Genomic DNA, 25050 nt, shown 5'->3' with positions numbered 1-25050 from the left:
TTCAACTTCGAAATGTTGATGTACAGCGAAACCTGGCAATAACAAACTTATATATCTTAAATTATGCTCTACATTAACTCTTGTATTACCGCGCCAATAGAATTAAATCATTTTGATCAAAAGTTTTCTACACACTGCTAAACATTTCCGTTGGAATTTTACTAGCAATGTCATGCACAGTCTGAAATGACTCAACTTTAAGTATTTGGCAGATTTTACCATTTTTGCCAGGGTGAAGAGCCTGGAAAAATAAAACTTCAACTGGAGGTATCATCAAAGCTAGCCTCCAGTGCTTCTAGCACTTCCTCGAAAACACAGCCCAAAATTTACACTTGGTCAACTCGGCAATGTGATTTTTAAATTCACCAGCAGTGAAAACACAGAAGCTTTTCTCGGGTTGTCCAATTTTCCGACCCAACCCTATAGGCTGTTTTCATGATGTCTCAAGCAATGGTAGATGCTCATCAGTGTGTGTTATTTTGATAATTGTATTCAAGTAATGTCAAGTGTAACTTTATTCTTCCCACCGTGGGTTACTTTTACCCATAAGTGTTTTGAAAGCTCATGTACAAATTATTATGAGCAACCCTTCCCGTCGTGTGGGGTTTTCACTCACACAAGAGCACACAATCAATATCAGACCAACCTTCAACCGAAGCTCGACTAGCAGTCAAATTTCCTTCATTTTGAACACTACCTGTGCAAGTGCCCTTATTCATTACTGTACAGCACTGTACAGACACGGTACAGGGACTGAACACAGCATGTTGAGGCTCCAGAGACAGTTGAACACACACTAGACCACCTAGCTTGCACAGAAAAGCTGATCGAACACATTAATAAAGTATGAGGAGGCTTCTGTATGCTCTCAGACCTGACAACCATTGCTTCGCGTGCCTAAAGAATGCAGTAAAATACAAACCAGGTGCCTGATGCGATGAGTAAAAACAATCGCTCTCTGTACAATAGGAACTTACCTGTTTTCACATTTGCGAAGCTACTGCTTTCCCGCAGAGCATAGGCATCACTATGGCTAGTATTGACACCAACACAGAATTGTTTTGCGTGATCTGACTTACAAAAGTTGGGAACCAGAAACTAGGTGCATATTTTGTATATTTCAGATTCGCTTTGCTCTCAATACTTATACTACAAATAGAATTATTAATTTCATTCTTGTTCCTTGAGGTGCTTCATTGAAGTTTCACATAAGAATTCTCAAAAATTGTCTGAGCAATTGTATTATACTGCTATACATCCGTCAATACACCAGTGACCACGCTGATTTTATGTATCGCAGTATACATTCAGACTTCTACCCTCGAAATAGAATGCTAAAGCGTAAAAGCATTGAAAATGAACACATTTCTAGCTGTAGCGGAAGAGTTTCAGCATTTTGAGTTGTCAATTCAACCCCTCTCTCGTCATTTCATAGCTGCCTGGTATTGGTAGAGTGACTGTCGCAAAAATGCAGTGTCACTTTATTTGGTCCTCTGCTATAACAGCACAATTATTCAACTGCAAAACTTGCTTTCCAAGAAACCCGGATGAACTTGCTTAGTAGCGCCATTTTAAACATGCTGCTTTGAAGAAATGTGCTATCAATTCAAAATACTTTGCTTACAAGTATCAAACTGGGCAGACTGCTACCAATTCCAAATCCTACTTGCTTTTCAACTACAATTCACACGATTGAGTGGTTCATTTTGTGAAGTGTGTGTTAAGACACTGTGTGCAAAATAATTTTATTCCTTTGATTGCTTAATTAAAAGCAATTTTTACAAACGTTTTGAACTATATGTATGTTAATCCTATTAGAGCATTGAATCCACACTTGGTGCCATCCGTCTTTTCAGTCTGGAAACAAATCGATTTGGGTGCCTGAAAATGAGTGCTGTGTGTGTATAGTCAAACCTTGTTACAGTGAAGTTGCATCTGACATAAAAATATTCCTTCATTATAACCGATATTCACTAAAAGCACATATGCTAATATCAACAAAAAAAAGAAAGTATGCAAATGTCAATTTACTTTGTTTATCCGATTAGTTATACCCATGTTCATTATTTTGAAGTCCGACTGTATTACTGCAGCTTCTTAAATATGCAAAACATGTCTTCGTTTTGCTGCAGTTGTAAAAGAAAACCATGTATTTGATATGCACGGGCATGAGTATATTAAATGGCTGAATGTGCAATCAAACTCGTTTAATCGAAACCACAAAAAAGCAGTTGCAAGCTTGGTATAATGTGCAACTCAACATAAAGGTATCATGAAATCTGGCTGCAAAAAACAACACGTCTAACTATAAGGATTCTATTTTTGAAGTTAACTTACTTACCAGGAAAGACAGTGCTAGGTGAACAATCCGATGTGATGAACTTGTGTGCTCCCTGGACAACACACATTGCACTGCTCGCAGTCTGCTGGCTGATTTATGCACATAATTTCTTTTTTCCTCGAGGGCTGGCTGCAAGATAGCAGCTTGGTGAGGAATATCCGCACAAGGCATATTCAATGGTGGAAAGAAAAGCTTTTTATGCATTTTTTCTTTCTTCCTCCATGGCAAACATGGTAGCGAACTGTTCAAGTGGAAAAGTCAACTTATGGAGCCTTTTAAAAGCACTGTGCAGAATTCGAGCTGTTCATTGTAGATACGATTTTGCTGAATATAGCTTTGACATGTATTCTCATTGCAGGTTCACTCTGTTCAGAAATTGTTCAATATAAGAGATACATAATTAGATTTAACCGTGTTCTGTATATTCAGGTTTGACTGTACTAAACAAATCTTGAGTCTGGCTGTTAATCACATGTGTACGGCAGCTGTGTGTGCAGAGGAAAGAAGAAGGAGAACGTAAACTTTATTTTCAAATGAATCAGATTCGAGTCCGGCGTCTTTTTAGTGGGTCTGGGCACCTGTCGCGGATGCAGTTCCGAGACCTTGTCTCGTAGCGGCTTCCTTGGCTCGCTGGACGGCCCAGAGTCGTGCTGTCAGGTTCGAGCTGAGCAGTGCGGTCTTCTAGCGCGAGCGGAGGCTGGCGGTGGAAGAGACGGAGGGGTCGGCACTGCCCGAATTGTTTGTTAAATCCTGACACTCCCATAACATGTGATTAAGCATCGCAACCTCGCCAGATGACATACATCTGTTTGTATTGTACATGTCTGGATACATGACGTGCATGAGTCTGGGGTTTCTGTAAGAATTCGTTTGTAATTGTCTGTAGTGTACTGCTTGCGTCCTGTCTAACCTAGGATGAGGGAATGGTTATACGTGTCTCTGTAACTAATAGTGTGTCGTGATGTCGTGGAACCTGGCCATACGATCCTCCCACGCCCAGACGTTTGCAGTACCTCACGGAGGCTCTTCCTCCGATGATGCTCGGTGAGTGAGGCCTCGAGCAACGCGGTGAGCCACTTCGTTGGGGGTGCTCAGTCCAGTGTGTGCCGGGATCTATAACAAGTGCCTTCGGTTATCGAAGTCGGCCTCTCCCTAGTGTATGGGATGCCGCTGGAGAATGTGATACGCCTCTTGTGAGATGCATCCATTTGCAAAATTTCGAATTGCCATATGCGAATCGCAGATCACGTATGTAGCTTTGGTTTGTGTGAGGGCCAGTGCTATGGCCGCTTCCTCTGCCGCTTTGGCATGCGCCGTGTTCACGGTGACGCTCGTGAGATGGTTCCCTTGGTGGCTAGTAAATGCCACCACGAAACTCTTCCTGTCTCGATAACGGGCTGCGTCGGTGAAGATTTCCTCCTTGTCGTTGGAGTAACTTTGGTTCATGTGTTGTGCTCTGGCTTTACATCTCCCCGTGTGGTGTTGGGGGTGCATGTTGTGAGGCAATGGGGGAACGTATAGTTGCTCGTGTATGGTTCTTGGAATTTCCACTTTGACGCCGTGCTGCGTGTGGTATTGATGCAGAGGAAACAAAGTGCGAGCATTTATGACACAGAAAAGCTTTATGTGGCTTAGCACAAATTTATGCTTAATGAACGAACTTCAAGGATACATTTGTATTATTAATCACAAATTAACTGTAATGAAAATTAATATAAGAAGTCAAAGGTAGGTCTCCCCTAATTAGTGCAAATAGCTTGGCATTACTCCCAAAAACCCCTCACTGCATTTTGTACAGGAAATTAGGATATTCTTTAATGCATCTGACCAGTAGCTAAATGGCAGTGCCTGTGGCAACGTTCTTCAACAGTTCCAAATTGCGGCACAGTTGGTGTGCATAGCAGTTGCATTCAGTACATGACGACAATGCCTCAAATCAATTATATGTGCATTTTTAATAACTATAGCAATTTATAAAAAATGAAAAGAAACAATCAGTGGCTAGAAAAATATTTGTCAGTAATTACAGCAAACGAAAAAATTCACCAACGATTATGATACTCCCTAATGCAAAATTTGAGTGCAGCTGTTTAGGTGTTTTAAATTCGCAATATATTGAGGCAAAGTTGAATCAGAACGGAAGGGTGCTTTCGGTGGCAGTGCTGAGCCTCTGCTCGGGCAGCTCGTTTAGGAGCAGCGGCTGACCAAGCACTTTCACTGGTTGCATTGCTCATTGTTCAGAAAGAAAGCGTGAACACGGGAATGCGTGGCTCGCGCGGAATGCAATCTCTAGAGGCGGCTGTGCAGGCAAAGTAGCACATGAGCAGTGGGTCCGAAGCCCACACCAGCACTTTGTTTCTATATATGGTATCAGTGGACGCGCTCGCCGCATGCCTTAGTAATGATGCCATCGGCGACCAGGTGATGGAGCACGCTGCTATGGCACCATCTTGTAGCGGGTCGCGGCCGTGGAGCACATCTCAAGCGGCACTCCGCTTTTCTCCTCATGCTTCCACTGTACCCTCCTCCTCCGCTTTCCTGCTCGCCCTCTCTTCACTATCGCCACATTTCATCCTCCGATGCGCTCTGCGTTTGTTCTGCTGATTATGCCGACGCCGAGGCAGACGCTCAAAGCAGGAACGGGCGCCTAAGAGCTGCACTCTAATATTCAAAACTTTGTCTTGAGACAGGGATGGATAACACATGAATAAAAACAACAAATATGAACTATAAACACCGGACCGTAGTTACAAGTGCTAAAAGCAGACATCACAGAATCACAAGCTATTGTTCAAGACAGTTTCTTATTTTTCAAATAAAATGCATACACATAAATGTTTTCTGACAAAAAAGTCATAAAATTATATATAATCATACACAGGACCCCTTGTCACCAGAACGCGAGCACTATATCACACTAAGGTTGAGACTATGAAACAACTGATAATGGCAATTGACGTGGCTTATAGAAATACAAAAAAGTTACTGCTCTTCAAGTAACCAGCAAGGTAAGAAGTCCAGCAAAGTGCCAAGTTCGTGGAGAGATAATTAACGCATCCCCGTGCTACGCCAAGCCAATGACATCTTGGAAATAGCTTTGACAAACATATCAGCGACACGTATGAGGTGTAGGAAGGTGCTTTTCGAGTTTGCGAAGCTTCTCCGTGAAGGCCTGAGGACGTAAAGTGCAGCAGTCACGGCTATTGCTGCTAAACGGTGATTGGTGATGAGACTCTCGGTGGGATGCGAGACACCTTGGATTCATGCTCCTTCTTCAGTTCTTCCAGCTGCCTTTGCAGCTGCGCACGCAATTGAAGGAGTTCCCGGCTGCGCACCTGCAATGGTTCCTGCAAAAAAAGAAAAGAAAGTTCATTGTTAACCATTTTAGGGTTACCATAACGACATGAATATACTGTATTTATACAATTCTAATGCTCACCCAACTTTCGTGGGTGCTTAGCGAGCTTAATAGAGAGCTTAGCACAGCGCCAGAAATACTGGCGATCATATGCGTCGATGCATCGAGTCACGCGAAATCTTGCGAAAGTGATAGTACTTCTGAAAGTGACTGATTGAGAATACCGCTGCAAATCGTAGTCAAGCACAAAACGAACCCGCAACAATATTCACGAAAACGAGCTCTGTCGCCATTTTGTGATGACGAGGACGCTGTATCTGACGGTAGGCTGTTGCCAACACCACAAGCACGGTTTTGGTTTTGTGTCTGATTGTAACGTGCAAGCAATTTTTGGACGCACATTCTTGGAAAAAAAAGTGTGTGTTATATTCGTATAAATATAATAATACTAGCACGAACCTGAACATAATACATACAAGGGCAAATTTTAGGACCACAATAAGAAAAAGATAAAAATGCTTTATTCACATATAACACGTATTGATCATGTACTGCACTTGAACAACATTTCTTTAGTCAAGCCTCACTTCCTGGGGTGTTCAATATTCTGCACTACTTAAAGGCCAGTGAGCTTTCGCCAGTGAGCTGGCGAAAACATAATCGCTATGTAGCTGGTGCTCTTCAAGCTCGACAGCTTTGCACCGAGTCAAAACGAAACAACTGTTTGCCACAACCGCTGCGGAAAAAAACGCGACCGCTATCGACGCAATTATGAACAGCGACTTTGCAGTGCTGAAGGCACACGCCCGACGCACGCACCGAGTCTGGACGAATTAACTACCATTCGCTGCAACAACTGCAGTCGAAACCGCAGTCGCTATCTATGCGATCATCGATGGTGACTATGCAGTTTTTTAGGCACGCGGCCGACGCGCGTACCGAGCAAACACGAAACTACTGTTTGGCGCAACCACTGCGGAGAAAACTGCGGCCGCTATCGACGCGATCGTGGATGAAGACTACGCAGTTACGAAAGCCCACGGCCAACGCGGTATTATGCGCGGCGGTAAACGCAAGAATACAGGCTTTAAAAACACAAATAGGCTCGAAGCGTTCCAGCATTGCTGTCATCCACGTACGATTTCAACTGATGGCTGTGGCCCGATGTGGACTCCGCCGCTTCGTTTCGGTTGAACGCTAGCGTCATTCTTGCTCTTTTGCGTCGCACATTTGCGGCACTCCTCGCTCACCGAGCTCCGAAAGTAGTCCGAATTAACGAGAGTTTAATTTCATTGAATAATGCATACGCCGGCCAGGAGCACGCACCTTGTTGAGAAGCGTGCTCACTGCCACCCTTGTCGGCGTGATTTTTCCGCGGAAGCCGCATTATAACCGGTATTTCGTCTCACGCGGCTGCACTGTAAGCGGTATGCATATACATGGAGTTCTATGGGAGGGTAAACGGGAGTCGGAAAAGGCCGCGTTGTAGCCAGTTCTGCACTATAAACAGTTACGTTATAAGTGGTCTATACTGTACGTTTAAGTTATACATGCATGAACCCCTTCAAGGGGTACTTGTTGCTACATTCTCAGCTTATCATAGGCTAAATATCTGTGTTTACAGTTGGACAACCTTCTACAAGATACTGACATTTGTGAAGGAGTGGCACAATAGGTCACAAACCTGAAGGCGCATGCGTGGGTTCCAGCGACAGTAGTAGCCTTTCCAGAGCTGGATGCGACGCAGGCTGGCCACCGGAAACAAGACATGCTGCTGTGGGTAGCTGGCATACAACGGGTTGGTGTACTCCTCGATGTCGCTGTTCACCATCGACCAGAGCGACTGAGTTCGTTCACGCACGCTCTGCACAACAGCAAGCAGTAAGCACTTAGAACAGATGGCGCTGGGCCACACAGAGAAAAATTCGAAAGACTAGGTTCTGCACCTCCTGACTAAAGCAACGAATTCAAGATGCACGCTACACAACTCCCTGTCAAACAAAAAAATATTGAGGCCAATCGTCTGTAGGCACTATGCAGCCATGGACAGGATGCAGGGAGTCAGATCAAGTTATACAGTTTAACATCCCAAAGCAATACACAGGCCACGAGATACGCTGTAGCGGTAGGCTCCGGATTAATTTTGACCACCTGGAATTCTTTATTGTGCACTGAACTCTAAGTACTACATGAGCATACTTGCATGTTGCCCCGTATTAAAGTGCGGCCACCACGGCCGAGAACAGAACCCGTTATCTCACGCTCAGCAGCAAAATGCTATAGCCACTGAGCCAATTTGGCAAGTTGCAGGAAGATAAGAAATATGGATGAATGAAAAGTTTCACTCAACTTCTTATTGAAGTAAGGCACAAAACATACACACTAATTTATATCACTAGTTGTCATCCCCAAAACATCGTGATGCCTCAAGAATATGCAATGACCAGGGATTGTGTGGTTACATATCTTACAGCTGTTCAGCGCATAGTTTTATGTAGCCTTTCTACTTATTTGTCCACAATGCCACTTTGCCCACCTCTTTAACCCTCTGTTGCTCCGAGTTGTAGAGGAATGTGCCAAACAGGCAGCTGTAGAGGTGATCCAGGATGGTGATGAGGAAGTGCTCGTTGAATTCAAAAGCATTCTTGAACTGGAAAGAGACCGTAAGGAACATCTTCAAAAGCTGCACCCTTTTGAGCTTGTCAGAGATGGTTTTTAAGCTGAGCCTGGACAGTTTACTGCATATTCTAGGTTCAATGCAATCCAGTTATCTATGCACAAAACCAGGTAATGACAGCCTACTGTTGTTACAGTACCCCAGAGGGAAGCTGCTCAATAAATATTTATGTGCATAGCCATTGCCTCATTGCCTTTCACAACCTGCCTAGAGCGTGCTTTAATCATTAGCACCTTTTAAAATGGCAATAATGTCTATTTAATGATATTTTCTAATTAAAGACCCTTCTGACAGCCATGACTTTATTAAAATAAATGGGCTTAAAGCTCAGCACATGTACCATGCTTAACAGGGTGTTTCAACACTTTTTTAGGCAGTAGCTGCTGCAGGCACCTTCTTGATGCACTTCTACATCCGTTTATAACCCGTGCCACAAAGCTAGCTACATCACACAATTTCAACAGTTGGCTTGTGTACAATCTGAAGGTTGTACAAATGTTTCTTCAACAGTCGTAACAGCCATAATGCACCAACAGTAGAGATAAAAAATTCTAGTGCAATTGTATTTCTTTTAGCCTAGTATATCGCTGTTACAACAAAGCGGGGTTCTACATTCAATGCTGTAAGCTGACAGCATGTGTGTGTTCAGAGAGCACGAGCTAAATCAATTTTGCTTGGCTTCAAGTTTTTTGCTGTGCAACACCAGTGCATGTCATACATGTGACTAGGTGTGACTAGTCACTAGGTGGCCCTGCTAAAACAAGGGGCCACCTAAGTGACTGGAAATTGGTTCTCTTCCTTTCATGCAGTCACTTCAGATTTTTATTCTTTCACACAGTCACAGACCTGCTAACCCTAAAAGTTGAAAAACATCGCAGTCGAAGCCAAAATATACTAAACCTCGATAAAAAATACTAAAAATTGTTTTTATACTGAAGATGCTAACTGTGTATAAAATATTGCAGGCTTTGTTCAGTGGGGACACTGAACAGGCTCCCTACTCTATAATCACAGCAAGAATGATCTTTGCCACTGACAAACGAAAATCTTGATGAAGATTTTTCATGAAATATTCTGTAACAACAGCATAAATTTTGGTCTCCACTATCAATTGGTTAAGGTGGCAGTCCCACTGCGGTGCCACACGGTTCGCATTTCAGACATTGTTCGCGGATGCACGGTGCTTTCTGTGCGCATTGCACAGATGTGAACCACATTGCATTAGAACGCTTACTTTCTATGCTTTCCAATGGCACCTAGTAGTATCGCCTAGCGTGAAGCATTACCTAACGGCAATGTAAACAGTAGGTGAAATAGACTGCGTTTTTGTTGTACTAGCCTCCGTTGTACTGTGTTTCCAGCAAAACTGTTCATAAGAAAATGAAGTTTGCTGGGCCTTAAAATGAAATGTTATACAAGGTTTCTATGAAGAGATAATGCGTGTAAAGTAATTATAAATTTGTGTCGGCTCCAATGAAAATGGGCAAAATAATAGATGTTTATGAATCAGTATTTTTTTACTTTTCAACGCAGAACAACAATATGTAGTGGTTTTCTAGGCTGTACGCATCATCTATGCGAAGTTGTTTTGTGTTCTTATGAACAGTTCATGAGTTATTACTTCAAATTGGCAATTTATGGCTATACTTGGTCAGGCATTACTGAAGAAGCAACAGAAATCTTCAAGATGGAACTCTGAAATTTTTAATAGTAAGGTAGCAAGCGCTTCTCTCGGATTCTATGAAGAGAAAATTGTCTTATGTTTATTGGGGAATCTACAGGGGAGCAGTGGATTTAGTGAATTTTTCTGCTGGCCAGGTCCATGCAAATTGACATTCTTTTTCATGTACACGCTAATTCACAGCGAGTGTTCCACATTACTAGAGCCATACGGTGTCTTGTAATTACTAGCACTCACGAGTTTCCAAAGCTTTTCTGTCATTGCATGCGCTTGAAAGACTCCGAATTCAGCAGGAAAAAAAGAAACAGCACGGACAGCGCGAGAAAGGCAGATAGGCAGATAACACATGCAGAATTTTAGGCTATGTAGACTGATGACTTTTAGAAAAAAGTACTTTTAGCAAATAATCTGTTTATGCAGTTCCTGCTTGTGCAGCGCCTGTGATCTTATTCCAAAGGCCACTGTGAGGACTTGGCATTGGACGCCTGTGTCATGGGGAGGTAGAGAAACTGTCCTTCGCCAAAGCAACGAAAACGGCCGTCGGCGAAACATAGAAAACATCTAAGGGCTGTGCGCAAGGCTTTGCGCGAGTGCTTGCGATGGCCATCGTGATCATAACGCTTGCACGATGAGTGCTAGCAGTGCTGCCATATGCGCATTGTCTGTGGGCCGTACAGACCGAAAATCTCACCTATTTATCAGATCTGTATTCTGGCGCCCGAGCACTGCAAATACTGATGACAAGCACTGCAAGAGCTTTGTCCGCATGCTTCGACACGCCGACGAGTGACAAAAACCATTCGGGCGGGTGGGACAATAAGAAACACGATGTCTTTCGAAAGGTGGAGATGGCAACGTCCCGCGCATGCGAGAAGGGAAGCAGGTCATTGACAGAGAGTAGGGGCACTTTCTGGCTGCGTCACCTGCTTACCTCGAATTTTGTGTGGATAGCATCTGCTCATCTTCCTGCAGCTTTTGATGCATTTCTGGTGATGAGGAATTGTTAGTGTGGGAAAGGGACATCCCTCGCCGCCGTTACCGTAACCGTATTGCATTAGGTGAACATTTCAACTATTCCAAGGCAGGCGGAGCTACCATCAGTCGGCATTCCTGGAAGTGGTCTCCCTCTCATGTACTAGCTCAGATCAATGCTGCTTAGCTTTGGCGATGGCAGGAGGCGGCACCCTTGAGCGAAAACATGGCCGATGGCCTAAGAACATTTGTTCGCCACCCTAATCTTTATTCATGTTCATGCAGTTTGCAAACCAAGCGAAAAAATTTTTTAATGAGGCGTCTCTTACATAAATGACATCTGTTTTGGGATGCATGAGGCTATAGTGGTTTAGTTGGCTACATGCAAAGCCCTTCTGTCGCACATGCATATAAAAAGCACCCTGTTTGGCGCACTGCAAGGCACGCAAAAGGGGTTCCTGAACGTAGGGAAATAGGCATCAGGTCGCGCGGTCGTAACTAAACTGGTGACAGCGGTGCACACAACTCTAATTTCTATAGTAACAACAACTTGATTTGGGCGAGTTTGTTCCTCTTGAGTATACCTTGAAGCAGCACGAAGAAGACGAGAACAAGAATCGAGAACAAACACAACAGGACGAGCGCTGTACTGCCAACTGGAAATTTTATTGAAGGAACAACCAGCTTTATAACATGTCAAAAAACACCACAATAAAATTTCCAGTTCGCAGTACAGCGCTCGTCCTGTTGTGTTTGTTTTCGATTCTTGTCCTCGTCTTCATTGCGCGGCTTCAAATTATACTAATTTCTATGCATGTGCACGTGGTCCGGGGTAGCTTACAAAAGCACTGAGACTTCTTCGAGCAGTCGGGCCTCACCACCCGGCTGTTCCACGCGACCTAACAGTGCCAGTGTGCGGGGCCGGTGAAAAACGTTCTCAAGGAAGTCACTCCACGAACTGTCTTTTTTTCTTTTTACTTAGTCGCTCCGTTGTAAATATTTCGTTGTTATTCTGTACTCTCTACTAACCTTTACCCCTACTCTTTTACCGCCACCCCTCCTCTACTGCTGACCGCTAATCAGATGTCAGCCGACTGCACTAGACAGTTACTGCGGTCTGTAGCAATTTCCTTCCCTTTCCATTATTTTATCTACCTATCTTTTTATAGGCACAAGCTATATTTAACCCTTCAAGCCCAGAACCTTCGTTTAGCGGGCTCCTACTTTGCAGAATGCTAAAAAAAGAAAAAAGAAAAAGTAAAGTAGACAATAGGAAGAAAAAGAAGCAAACCTAGTTGACAATCAACGTTACTCAAGGTTCTGCAGCCTGCAGGTCATCTACCAAGATGGTTTTCGAAGCAGCGGCCCGTTCTCGCATGACAGCCACGTCAAAAGCGGCAGTGATGAACCACTTGCCACACCTATAGCCACCATCAGAAGCACTGACCATTTTACATATAGAAAGGTTCAAACGAGCCATTGTTGAAAGTGCGGGGAGAAGGCCAACAAGCGCAGCAACAAAAGAACAATGGTGCCAGGCATACCTTGTCCTGAGCAGAAGGGGGAGGGGGCATTTTCCTCAACTATTGCAAATCACATGTTGCAGTGTCGCAACAGGGACAGACAGGAGCATGCTGCGACGGCGAAGAGCAGATTTTTTTTTCCCCCGTTTTACAAAAACGACCGAGTGGCGTCGTCTAGTTGGAGAATCTGAACTACACGAAAGATGGCGGCCGTGATACCTTCACCTTAATATAGGATGGTGCCGCTGCTGTTAGGTCTGAATAAATGAGCAGGTTCGAAAAATCGGCCTCTGAAAAATCGGTAGGCGACTCTATCTGCATTCTTTTGAAATAGTGTTTCACTAAACTGGCCACAAGTGAAAAATCATAAAATTGTCGGTGTCAATACAGGAATCGTAAAAAAAGCAATAAAAATCGGGTCATTTACGATAAAATGGTAAATGTTGGCAGGTATGCAGTCAGAGTGATGACCCTTACTTGGTTCATGATCTGCCACGCACAGTCGATGAATTGGAGAAAAACGGGTGACCGGTCGGCATCCGAGTGCTTGTCATCGCCGTGTCCAATTCGCTGCAAGACGAGCACATAATTGTGGCATGTGAAACATTCATAACATGCAGCAACTATAAAGGCACAGGAGTTGTGGGCAAAATAACTAGCCAGTCAATTCGAGAGTACTATATGTGTGTGTCTGTGTGTACTTTAGTATCTAAAAAATATTAAAGAAATTGTGGTACAACAGTGATGTGAAATGGATACCACACTTTGATGCTATTGCAGACACTTGTTAAGTAGAAATCCATGAGACAAGATGACAGTAGTGTCTATCTTTGCAATACAAGCTGTTAAAGCAGTCACTGACACAAAGAACCTGTTCAGTCAGGGAAGCTTAATAGAAAGCTTTAGCTTGGGAGCTACTATCAAATACATGAGAACGAAGAAAATGTTTTTCTCAGCAACCTCTGCACTAATTTTTGGCAGTTCAAAGCATTTAAAAGAAAATGTTCAAATCTAGTGACTGTAGGAAGCAGATTTTTTATTTAGGCTGTCAATCCTTTAAAAAGAAATTATTGAAAATTTCAAAATACTCCCCAACTGTGACGGAAAACACTCAATGACTGGGCACTCAAAGCACTTTGCGTGTATTTGTGGACTTCTCTCACGCTTGGAAAAAAAATTTTTTATGTAGCACGTATTAAGCAAAAGAAAACTGTATCGGGAGTTTTTCATGTAGCTGTACAATTTTCTCATTGACACTTTGATAATTAGGACAGTACTTCTTGAGTTTGATAATTAATTACAATTACCTAATTAAATCACAGTAACGAAAAAATTACTGGCGGCTACTCCACTGTACTGGAAACAATATGCACTAGGTTTTGTTCGAGTAATGCAATACTCTTTTTTTTTTTTTAATTTTGGTGCGTGATAATTGGGATGCCCTGTATGAAAGATATTTTTCTTTATTCGTAATGCACACAGTCGATAATGAAAGTGTGCATGTGCTTCAAGCTTGTGATCAAATTTTTTAATGCCAGAATAGAGCATTACTGACTTCACAATTATAAGATAATTAATTTACCTCTAATTATGATTACTTATCGGATAATGCACAAAGCACCATCCTACGACCTTGCCTTTTTTGCAGTGAAGTGCGCAGTGGCTTGGAATGAAGTTGCGTACATTTGACACATTTATAGACCGTCTTGCATACAGCGCACCTGAAAGGGTTAAACTTATCAATTCTCGGGAATCTTCGGAAAAACATTTCAGAACCTAAATGAAAAATCTGCTTTCTCCAGTCACTGGAATTTAACTTTCTCTCTCAATTGCAACAAATGTAATTCAAATCAGTTCAGCAGTTGTCTCATAAGAGCATTTCTACATTTTACACGTATTTGAATAGGGAAATTGGAGTTGGCCCCGAGTTAAAGCTTCTTCTTAAGCCAAAAGAACAAAGGAGAAGGAGCTGCAGTCTCACAACTAGAAAAACTAGACTGATGGCTTGTGGCCAGGTGGTACTGCGTAGTATCGGAACAGAATGAAATGTGAATGATCAAGAAAAAGAAATTAGCGTACCTCTGGCATGCCTGAAAATGTAACACGATTCCACTACATATCTGGCTACTAAGCACTCCGCAGCCTCCTTTAGAACTCAAGGTACAACAATGCCAATGTCACACATACAGGCAAAAATGTGCATGAACATGAGCATGTCAACACAAATGTGTGTGTTCTGCTCCATTTGTGGAGAGTTATTCCTTTTTATTGGCTGAACTAACATGTCAGGACTATGGTGGAAACCTGAAGTAATCATCTATACACATCCAGTTCTTTCCAATGTACTCTGTATGGAAAAGGAAACCTCGGATTAATGAGCTGCCATCGGTGACGAAAAGGAAGTGGTGGCACTAGAAAGCTACAATATCAAGTGGCCTCGGGAGATCTCAGATTAACGAGCCGACATCAGTGATCAAAAGGAGACACAGTGCATTCACTCACCTGAGCAAACTTGTGGCCAAAGCTGAGCCACTCCTTCTCAATGAGCACTTCGAAGCCTCGGATGGTGCGGTAGTAAGGGTCAAGCATGAGCATGGCCAGACTGGTGAGCTGCGCGGTGCGGTCCCACCCGTCCGAGCAGTGCACCAGCACCGATCCCTTGGCCCCTTCGAGGCGATGTGCGACGCGCAGGGCCCCAGCCAGCACGGTACGCACATGCTGCAGCCAGTGGGTGGCCTCAAGTGCGGACAGCCAGCGGGACTCATCTGCCGCACTGGGGAAGCAGGTCTCCTTGAGCTTGCGCAGGCTCTCCCGCATCACGTGGATGTTGTGGATGTCCAGGAAGCACAGCTCGGTACACCGGTATGCCTCGTCGCTCTCGTAGCCACCACCCTTTGCCTGTGTGCAGGGCCAATGCAGACAGCAATCTGAGTATATTTGCTTGTTTATAATGTGAATGGCACTTTTGTTTTTCTTTTTTTGATCTCTCACAACCCAAGCAACACTTGGGCTGTGACAGGTGCTGCTGTAGTGGAGGGCTCCGGAAATTAATTTCGACCACAGAGCGCTCTTTAATATGTGCCTAAATCAAAGTACACAAACAAATAGGTATGCGAAGAGAACAGGAGTGCAGATAAAGAAGCATTAAATGCACAGCTCTGGCTAGCTCTTATTGTACTGCACTCTGGGTGAAAGTATAGGACATATTTTAATTATGTATGACTGGCAGCAGCTACTGAGAGTGTGCAAAGTGCTAAAAGTGTTAGGAGAACATGTCTTTAGACAAATACACATCGTTTCACTTTTTTTCCGTAGCTCCACTCTCATTTCTTTGCACACATACACTGCTCCCATGCACAAATCTGTACTCTTCCTACAGCATCGACAAGCTGGCTCTCATGCATAACTTCGTTGTATGGCAGGTGAGCACACTGTGTAATGAAGGGTTAAAAGAGGAAAAAAGGTTCTCCCATTACATTCGGAGCATGATTCACAAATACGACATGATGTACTTTTTTGAGCTGGTAATTCTGCAAAAGAATCTTGTGCTACATATGCACAGATGGAGTAAGCGTGCGAGAGCTGAGTCACTCAGTTTATCTTACTTTCTAATTCACTCTGCTTAGCTGGTAAGTGCTCTTACGACGCTGTTTTTCAACTGTTTGTCCCGCAAAGATCGGTCCCACCTCTAATACAGCTGTGGCTATTCTATTGGTGGCTGCTAGGGCGAACTCACCTTATTGGCCACAGCATTCACGCTAGGTCGAGCATCCATTATGAAGAGCTTATGCGAATGTGCATTGGCGTCCATGATCATCTGCAAGTAGCTCTCGTCTTCTGTGCTGCGCTTGCCGCTCACGCCAACATTGGGTTGACTACAACGGGTTATGGTTGCCTGTCCCTCTGGGTGGATCCAGGACAGAACCTGAGGCCAGCAGTGGCAATGAGTTGAGAACATCAGGAAATATCAAGCTTCTGTTCGGTCTAACTGCAGAAGAAACACCTTAAGGCATAAATTAGTCTACTCCAACAGACCTTACCATAGCCTTTTGCCAGGTGTAATGGAGAGATATGTGGCAATCATGACAATAAGTATTAAATTAACATGCTGCAGCCTACATAATCGCTTGTCTGTTGTCAACACATTGGCTAAGCGAGATACGTGACAGTTCCAATATTTGTATACATTTCATTTTTGCCGAAGAGAAATGTTATCACTTCGTTTCTGACTGTTCATGAGCACGACATTAGGTGTAGCTTTATGGCATGTCTTTTTGGTTAACAGTCATGCAGTGCACTCAACTTTGTATGCAAATTCAAGTGCATAAATGGCATGCGGAAGAAAGAGAAGCTAACATACCGGAATGCGACCCCGGCTTCGAAAACTAGCCACGGCTTCCAAGAGACTGTCATCCGCTGCAGCAGGAACAGCTAGCTGTGACACACAGAAACAACAAAATGTGATGATATCAACCAGCAATGATAAATAAGCAGTAGTGTAGTTGAACAGCACATAGAAACATATTTGAATGAGCCCTTCTATGGCCACTGCCCTGCTTGAGATTCCAATATATACTCTTGCAAGCCCTAAAAGTATAAAAATACATCTAAAAGCTTATATAGACAGGTTTTCAGTTCTCATAATAAAACAAACCTGTTTATGAATAGAATTATATATAAGCTATCCAGCAGCACTCTCTTAAACATGTACAGTGCGATGACCTCCGAGGCGTGACGAAAGGCGGGGGGGAGGGGGGGGGGGGGCGGCGACATTGACGACACAGACGCTCTTTTTGCAGCCAGTTTCGGTTTCAAGGAGCCTGCCAAGGGGAACTAATTGTTCGTGTAGCTCCCACATGAACTCCGCTATTCAAAATTTGATCGTTGGGATAGGTAGTGTCGAGGACGGGCCCCAAAGAATTCATTTGCTGTAGCCACCTGTTGTTGATAATTAGAAAAGTTAATTACCGTAACTTCGCTAATTACGCACGTAAGTGCAGAAATTGCTCTGTATCTAGACGCCGCCAATCCGTACACTCGAATGGAAAATGTAACGTGACCAAGATTTATATGTTTCTCATTTTAAAAATTTGGTGCAGCTAAAAAAAAACACCCTGTATAGTACCACAGTGTGCTACCCTATCTGTCAGCCCCCTTCTCGATGGTAGTCAGGGGTAACACTTGTGCTCAGTCATATGCAAGCAAGCGTGCACCAGGAAGTCATGCGCTGCATGCAAGACATGTGAACGGGTCAACACTGAAGCACTGTGCTGCGCAAACTCACAATGGCGGGATAGGTGTCACACAGCTGGTAGTTCTCGTTTGCCCGGCTCAGCCGCCAGCTCTCAGTGGGCAGGCCCTGACGTCGGTATTCCGCCAACGGGTCGTACACGGCCCAGCCATTCACAGAGTACCGGCCGCCATACTCAAAGGCAAACAATGACTGTAGTGTGCGAAAAAAAGAAAAAGAAAGCTGTGATAAGATATCTTTACTAGCACATTCACCTGCAAATGAGACAATAGTTTGAATATTCATACAGTGCTATTAGACAAACTGCACTGTGAACAGTGGATTGCATGGCTTTCGATACACATTTGAAACACTGTGGCACTGAGTGAAAGCAAACAAATGAGGGTGGCATTGCCCCCTGCCTTTCACTTTTGCATCTTTTATGACTTAGCAAGCTTTTCTTCATAATAAGAATACCCTTTTGGTATTGCAGAAGCATAATTTAAATCCAGTCTAAGTTAACATTTCTCTTTCGTGCCTCTGTGAAGATGCCGATCTGTTATATTCGATCTTTATTGTCTGAATTCTTTACAATGCGTTTCTAGCACACCCATGAAAAATGTAAGCAGGTTCTAGTGGATATTAGATGTAACTTGAGTGGAATCCTCAGGAAAAAAGTTTAGTGCAAACAAGCACTTATTTGGGCTGGTTGGTGCAGTCACTATCACACTAAATGTAAATACGGCTTAAACACCTTTCGGATTCCCCTGTGGAGGGTACTGGAGATTTTTGGTGGGGGTGCCTGAATGAGCTAGCTTAATCCATCTTCCTTCCAAAGCATTCAATGTTTTCTGGCCTCTTCAGTTGCACCTGTTGATAACAGACCACTATATGATGACTGCTTTGGGTTTGGCACAGCCATGATTGTAAGAGCAGCTCTAGCGTTCTTACCAGCCACTGGACCAGACAAATGGCTTTAGAGAGGCTGCAACACAATAGCCTTGCAAAAACACACTTCCTTCTCTTCATGATCATCACTTCTTTTCTCCCACGTCTCCCCCTTCCCGAAAGCGGAGTAGCAGGCCAAAGCAAGCTATGGCACAGGCCAACCTCTCTGCATTTCTGTAAATAAATTACCCCCTCTCACTGACCCTTACAGCCTGTTTTTCTAAATGTTAAGTCACTATAGACGCGTACAGTAAAACCCTGTTATAACGAAACGGGATATAACAAAATAATGGATATAACGAAGTAAGTGAAATTTTTCTTGAAATTCCCATAGAGATTCGTATTGCAGTACATGTATACCAATGGATATAACGAAGCAATGGATACAACGAAGTAATACTAACTTTTCCTTCAACTTCGTTATAACGAGGTTTTACTAGATTCCTTGTTTTGGTTAAATCTGACGGCCGCTGTACATGAGGAACAATGCATGGATGGAACAAAGTGCTCTGTTAGTCCTTTCTTCCTCCCACCCCTGTATTGTTCCTCAGGCTGAAAAAAAAAAAAAAAAAATGTCGGCACTGCAAGCCAATCAGTATCATGACATGCCACTTCTGAACACTGAGACCAATGTTTTTGCTCATGTAATCATTGCTCACCAGGTTATTGGAGAGCGGAAAGGCCAGCTTGTGCAGTTTGTCGAAGATGTCTCGCCGCGAGTGGTTCTCCTGCTTGTGGGCAAACTTCAAGCTGCGCAGGTCCTTGCAGAAGAGCTCAATGCCGTATGCATTCTCTCCGCGACTCGACGCGTAGCCAACTTTCTCAATACGGCTCACGACACCAAGCGGGACTTCCAGTGTGAACCGCGGCTCCTGCCAGGATTGGTTGAAAAGTCAAAAAGAGACAATGAAGCCTGAAACAATCATCAAGATTGAGAGTAAGTGTGCACGCCAGTATGCCATGAGGATCCCTTTTGCAAGATGCTAAGTGTCCTTAGAAAATACAGTAAGAATTCATAATACACAAGCTAGGTGACTAATGAGGATGAGATACTATAAACAATGTACAGTATTGTAATAGCAAGTAAAAGCCACATTTGGAAGTTTGAATGGCAAAAATTGTGAAGGAAAGAGCTATACTGTATATGAGCCACAAAGCTCAGGAGCTGAAAATAGCCATCTTGCTGCAAAGAAAGCAACAAACCTATCTTAGCCAAGTTGAGCTATAGCCATAGGCTTACGCTAGTAAATTGTACACAGCCAGTACTGTTTGTGTCAGGATTTAGTAGATTATACAATAGTTCTACTGCGTGGAGAAAAGCTGGTTATTTTTTGTTAATATTAGCAAAAATAAATAACGTGTAAGCCCTTACCTGTACAACAGCCACAAACAGACATTTTGTGTAAAATCCTCATGAAACTAAGCAGCCATTACGTAAGTCTATGGTATTAGCCACGACACCCACACAGCTTTTTTTTATTGAATTCCTTCCAAATTTTAAAGTTTTTTTTTTTTTTTTCAAGCTTGGCAAAGATTAAGATACAGTTTTGTTTAGAAGCCCAAGAATACAGAATGTAAGTAAAATCAACATACTGTACTCTGAAATGTAATGGCATAGCTGGACTGGAATGATGTAACAACTCTATTCCAATTATATTCCTTTGGACATTTAATAAGTGCCCCGAGCAGCACATCACCTACATTATCACTAGAACCAGTCAGTCTTGATAGGCAGATGATAAGAATGAAATATAATTACACGAAAAGAGTTGTTACATCATACCAGCATAAGTGACATTTCAGTTTACACTGTTTGTTTAGTGGTTAGACAGAAAATGAAACGGCTCAATCAACTTTGAATTACCCAAGTAGCAACGGACAGAGAGTGTGCACAGGCATAGTTGTTTATTTTGCAGTTGTTAGATATGACCTAATCTAATAATGTTACAAAGCACAAACACAAAAGAAAAGCTAGCGGCAGAACGCCTGTACACTTACAGTGAACTGTTTGGAGCGGGAATTCTGTGAGAGGAAGAAAGTATGGCATTGAAATAATTATTCTAACCATCCTTCCAATGAATGGCCCATGAAAAAGCACTATTAAGCCACACATTATGACAATTCATATGAACGAGCTTGGCTACTTTAGGAATCATTTTAATATTTGCCTGTACAAGGAATAACACAGGAAGAGAGAAAGAAAAAGTGTAGTCACCATTAGGTGAGGTCAGTGTGTGTTTACACTAAAAATATAACAGGCCAAACTAGGAGCATAGAGACAAAAAAAAGTATTAGCGGTGTCCCACGCGACCCTTCATTCCCACTCGACTCTTCCTTATTCTTTGCTTAGTGCCTTTCTAATCACAGAGCTCATGATATCCACTGCCGCAATATGTTTGCCACATTTTATTGCACTAAAAGAAAGCCATCATCAGTCAACATAATACTGCGACAAGTAATTAAACAAAAAGATCACTTCAAGGTTGTTCAAAATACAACGTCACAATCAGTACAAGCTGCCAACAAGGCAACGTGCAAGAAGTGCTATCAGATGCTTGTGCTTGTTAGTGCACCAACATCCTCATACTATATCTGGCAGCCCCATTCATATCACTGCCATCGTTAATTTCAAAATGTGACTCATTTTGTGAACACAACCACAGGCACAGCAAATGGTTCAAACAGCATTTGCTGTTCTGGCAAGAACAGGTCATTATCACAATCAATAAATCAACACACGCAAAGGGCTTCATGAGTGCTTCATGAGGTAGTGCCCACATGGGTACTTTCAAAATTTGAATATTGATTGATTGCACAGTAACTTGTCATTGTTGAGTGTAATGGAAAGTCACAATCGAATAAGTGTGCCATGCATTTAATATTTATTAATGCAAAAGCATTACTGCCCCATTACGCAAAAATCCGGTGGCAGCAGCGTGACCGAGCGATGGTACCAAAAATGGCCGATGGCACAAAGAGTAAAAACACGTCAAAAATGCTCGGATTGATGTCAAATTTCTCAGGGAGGTTCCCATAAACAAAGTAAATTAATGCCTTTGAAAAGAAAATTTCGTAAATTTTGGTCTGGGTGGGAATCAAACATGGGCCTCCAGGTTGCAAGACGAGCACGCTTTCACGACGCCACCGTGGCTCCACGCTTCTGGCTGACTAAAGGTGTGCCTAGTGCGTGCGTCATTGCACATGTCACGTCACAGCCATCTGGCTGACTAAAGGTGTGGCCTAGCGTGTGCATCATTGGACGTGACGGCACAGCCAATGGGGAGGAGGTCGTGCCTCGTCATGAGTGTATAAAATGAGCACGTTCACGACATTCCGAGGTCTACAAACGGTATAATGCTTTCAGATTCCCACACGTCTTAAGTGTTTCTGCCGAAATTTTGTTTTAAGCAAGTAGTTTAGCAAAATTTACATAGATTTCTTTACATGCACACTGTTCATATTACTTTTAAGTTGCACAAAAGACTAATTAAGTTTGAAGATTGGAATTCTTTAAGAAAAAGGATCACTATCCTCATGTTCAATGAAAAAATGATGTAAACGCTTAAGGGGAACATCTAGACCAAGATGCAAGACTCTAGAGCTGGAATGAGTACAAAACACATCTGCCAAGAAAGCACTGTCCCAGTCCTTTTTGACGCAGATTGTGTAAGACTGTTTGTGGGGTTTAACATACTGAAATTGCACAGTGGGTTACCAGGGACGCCATACCGGAGGGCTATGAAATAATTTTGACCACCTGAGGTTCATTAACGTACACCTGTTTAGTACACGAGCATTTTTGCATTTTGCGGCCATGAAATACGGCTGCCGCAGTCAGGTATCGAACTTGTGACCCCGTCTTCAGAAACAGAACACCATGCCCACTGCCTTTGGGAATTCACTCAGAAAGGTTCTAACAAAAACAAAGTTGTATTCTTATAGTATTGCTACTCTGGCATTACAGAGGAGCCATAAACAGGCTGCAAAGCCTGGGTTTTGCAGCTGTTCTTTCCTAGTGACAGTGTTCCTCATCCTCATAACTTGCCAGCATTAGTCTAATTCCATGAGAGCTGGAATTAGATGGGGAGCTCCTTGATTTGGAATGCTGTGCAGCTGAGCAGCAAAAACAAAGAGAGTTTCTCTTTGTTATTTGTGGGGTTTAACATGTCAAAGAAATTGGTAGATGTCACAGTGGAGAGCTTCAGATTAATATTCACTATGCAGGGTTTGCACATATCTATGGCACTGTCCACTTTTTGGTGGAAACACCTTGTTAGCATTCAAGTATTCACAGCAGTTTCAATAAGAATTAAGGTGTCCAGATTTACATTTCATTAACAGATGCTTTCTGAATTAGCTGTCATATAGGCCAAACTTTTTCCCCATAAAGTGGACGAGATGTGGAAGTCATGGTGAACTGAATACTAATGCATTGTCCACTCTAAGAGGGGCTAGCCCTCTATGATTTCTATTGCTTATGTGGACAAGTTATCAGACACCACCATGCACAACATTGTCCTCAACTAATATACCAGGCCTGTCCAAGCCACTGTTCTTACCTTCTCAACACTGCGAAAGTACAGCTTGTAGTTAGTGATGAAGAGGCAGCCACGAATGGGGCCTTGGAATGGGCACAGGTAGGTGACATCTCGTGCTGCATTTCAAGGCAGGTGAATGTCACACCTGCTGCACTTCAATAAAATAGCTAACATTTCATTATGGTCTGGCCTCTTACTGAACTTTTCAACTCAGTTGACAAATTATAATTTAAAATTCCAGTCACTCACAAACTTTTGATAGGCAAGCAGTGTTTTTAGTGAATTTTGAAGCCAATTATGTCAAGAAAGGTTTTGATTGTAATCAAAATTTTTTAGCCATGTGGCCAGAAATGGTGGACGAGAGGACGCTTATACTGCAGTCACAGTAACATAATCATGCATTTACATTGATAAGGCATTCACAATGCAAACAAAAGTAAACCCTTAAACATATTGTTAATCATCACAAGCAAATAGAAGTAGGAGCTGCCCATCACCTTTCTGAATGACGTGTGGCTGCTCTCCAGGAAGCAAAGGTGGGTCTTGCGTCTTTGGCACCTTGGACACTTCTCGCATCTGAAGCAAGTGAAGCGAAATTAATGGACAAAAATAAACACTGACAGCTACGACACTTTATGTGCCGCGTAGTGTGCATGTCATCTTGGACTGTTCTAAATTCTGGAATTGCTAGAGTGGGTTGAGGGCAAAGGGCACAACTTTCGTTGACTAAAGCTTTTGGCAGTAACTGTCTCCTTCACTGAATAAAGAATCCTGCATGATGTCTGTTGAGCAGTGATAACTCGATCGTGCCAAAAAATGTGCAGGTAAACATCTGCTACTAAAATGCCAATCTGACGCAAGCTTGGATAATAGGCACATTGTCTGCTTATTCGGGCATATAGTTTGTTTTTGTTTTTCATGCAGAAGGAGGAAATGAAAGCTGTGCGGTGAGATGAACAGCAGTAAACTGTTGTTTCGAAGGGTACAAAACAATCTGCCAGCAGCGTTGACATCCTTTAGACGTAGGCTACTTCTTTGAATCGGTGGCTTACTTTTGTAACTTTGCCTTCGTTAAGTCTGATGTGAAACACCGACAACAGAAGAAAATCGCTTGAAAAGTGATCGTGGTTCTTTTGAGGGAGACGGCACGCCGGCGTGCAGAGCTTCACGATATATGGCGGGGATACGTTAAGGAAAGCGCACTCGCCTTAAGTTCCTGCGTGAGTTGCATGTTTTCCGTGGATGTTGAGGAAGACGAGCAGAGCGACTTAGACGGCGAATGGGAGCTGTGGCTGCCCACCGACCGCGGACCGAGCTTGGAGTTAAGCGAGCCACTTTCCGAACCTTCCAGCGAGTCAACACTGGCCGGCTTTAGACCGTGGTTGTTGTGGGATGCTGGTTCGCCTTGTTTCGCCTTATCCATTGCTCTTAGACGAGGCCTTGTCAGAACTTGCCTATTTCGAACACAGTTTTTTGATAGCTTTTGTTGAGGTTTCTGCTATCTAGGACGCCGCCATGAAAGAGGCGGAGCACGGAAGTCAAGACCAACGTGGGAATAGTAGAAGGCACAGTCAGTTGCGGTGGGAGTTCCGACATAGAACGTTCGACGCAAACTCTCGGAAATCGAGTCGTGACGCACAATTAATAAATGTTCCGTCGTTTTACTGCTTTACTACTTCTGTCAAAGGCACTGTAGCAGTCACAAGTCGATCACTGCAATTACACACGGCTTGACTTGGCTGCGCTTGGCTACTGTATTTACTACGGTGGATTTAGCCAGTT

At 43.2% G+C, this 25050-nt stretch overlaps 1 protein-coding gene across 2 annotated transcripts; it reads right to left on the bottom strand.

Moving 5' to 3' along the window:
• Window positions 1-4287: 4287 nt before the first annotated feature.
• Window positions 4288-25006, bottom strand: LOC119449800 (myotubularin-related protein 2). Of its 2 annotated transcripts, XM_037713069.2 has the most exons (13): window positions 24476-25006; window positions 23766-23844; window positions 23290-23384; window positions 20729-20752; window positions 19390-19602; window positions 17837-17995; window positions 16913-16987; window positions 16289-16477; window positions 15055-15450; window positions 13030-13122; window positions 8236-8349; window positions 7384-7563; window positions 4288-5688 (listed from the first exon to the last, which is right to left on the bottom strand). In XM_037713069.2, exons 1-13 carry the CDS (start codon window positions 24689-24691, stop codon window positions 5551-5553), a joined length of 1971 nt encoding a protein of 656 aa, XP_037568997.1. In that variant the 5' UTR covers window positions 24692-25006; the 3' UTR covers window positions 4288-5550. The 2 variants fall into 2 exon arrangements, with proteins under 2 accessions (XP_037568997.1, XP_037568998.1); XM_037713070.2 differs by lacking the exon at window positions 20729-20752.
• Between the last annotated feature and the right edge of the window lie 44 nt (window positions 25007-25050).

Source organism: Dermacentor silvarum, chromosome 4 (assembly GCF_013339745.2).
Source record: "Dermacentor silvarum isolate Dsil-2018 chromosome 4, BIME_Dsil_1.4, whole genome shotgun sequence".
NCBI classification, from domain to species: Eukaryota; Metazoa; Arthropoda; class Arachnida; order Ixodida; family Ixodidae; genus Dermacentor; species Dermacentor silvarum.
Note: the sequence above shows the minus strand (reverse complement) of the source record. Positions and strands in the feature narration are given on the sequence as shown.

What these genes read in the sequence shown, in the direction of transcription:
- LOC119449800 (XM_037713069.2), bottom strand. Translation starts at nt 24,691, where the DNA reads ATGGATAAGGCGAAACAAGGCGAACCAGCATCCCACAACAACCACGGT. An exon ending in CGTGGCAGATCATGAACCAA is followed by an intron (nt 8,350 to 13,029) that starts GTAAGGGTCATC and finishes GTCTCTTTCCAG; the next exon opens with TTCAAGAATGCTTTTGAATT. An exon ending in ACCCACGCATGCGCCTTCAG is followed by an intron (nt 5,689 to 7,383) that starts GTTTGTGACCTA and finishes CTTTTTTTGCAG; the next exon opens with GAACCATTGCAGGTGCGCAG.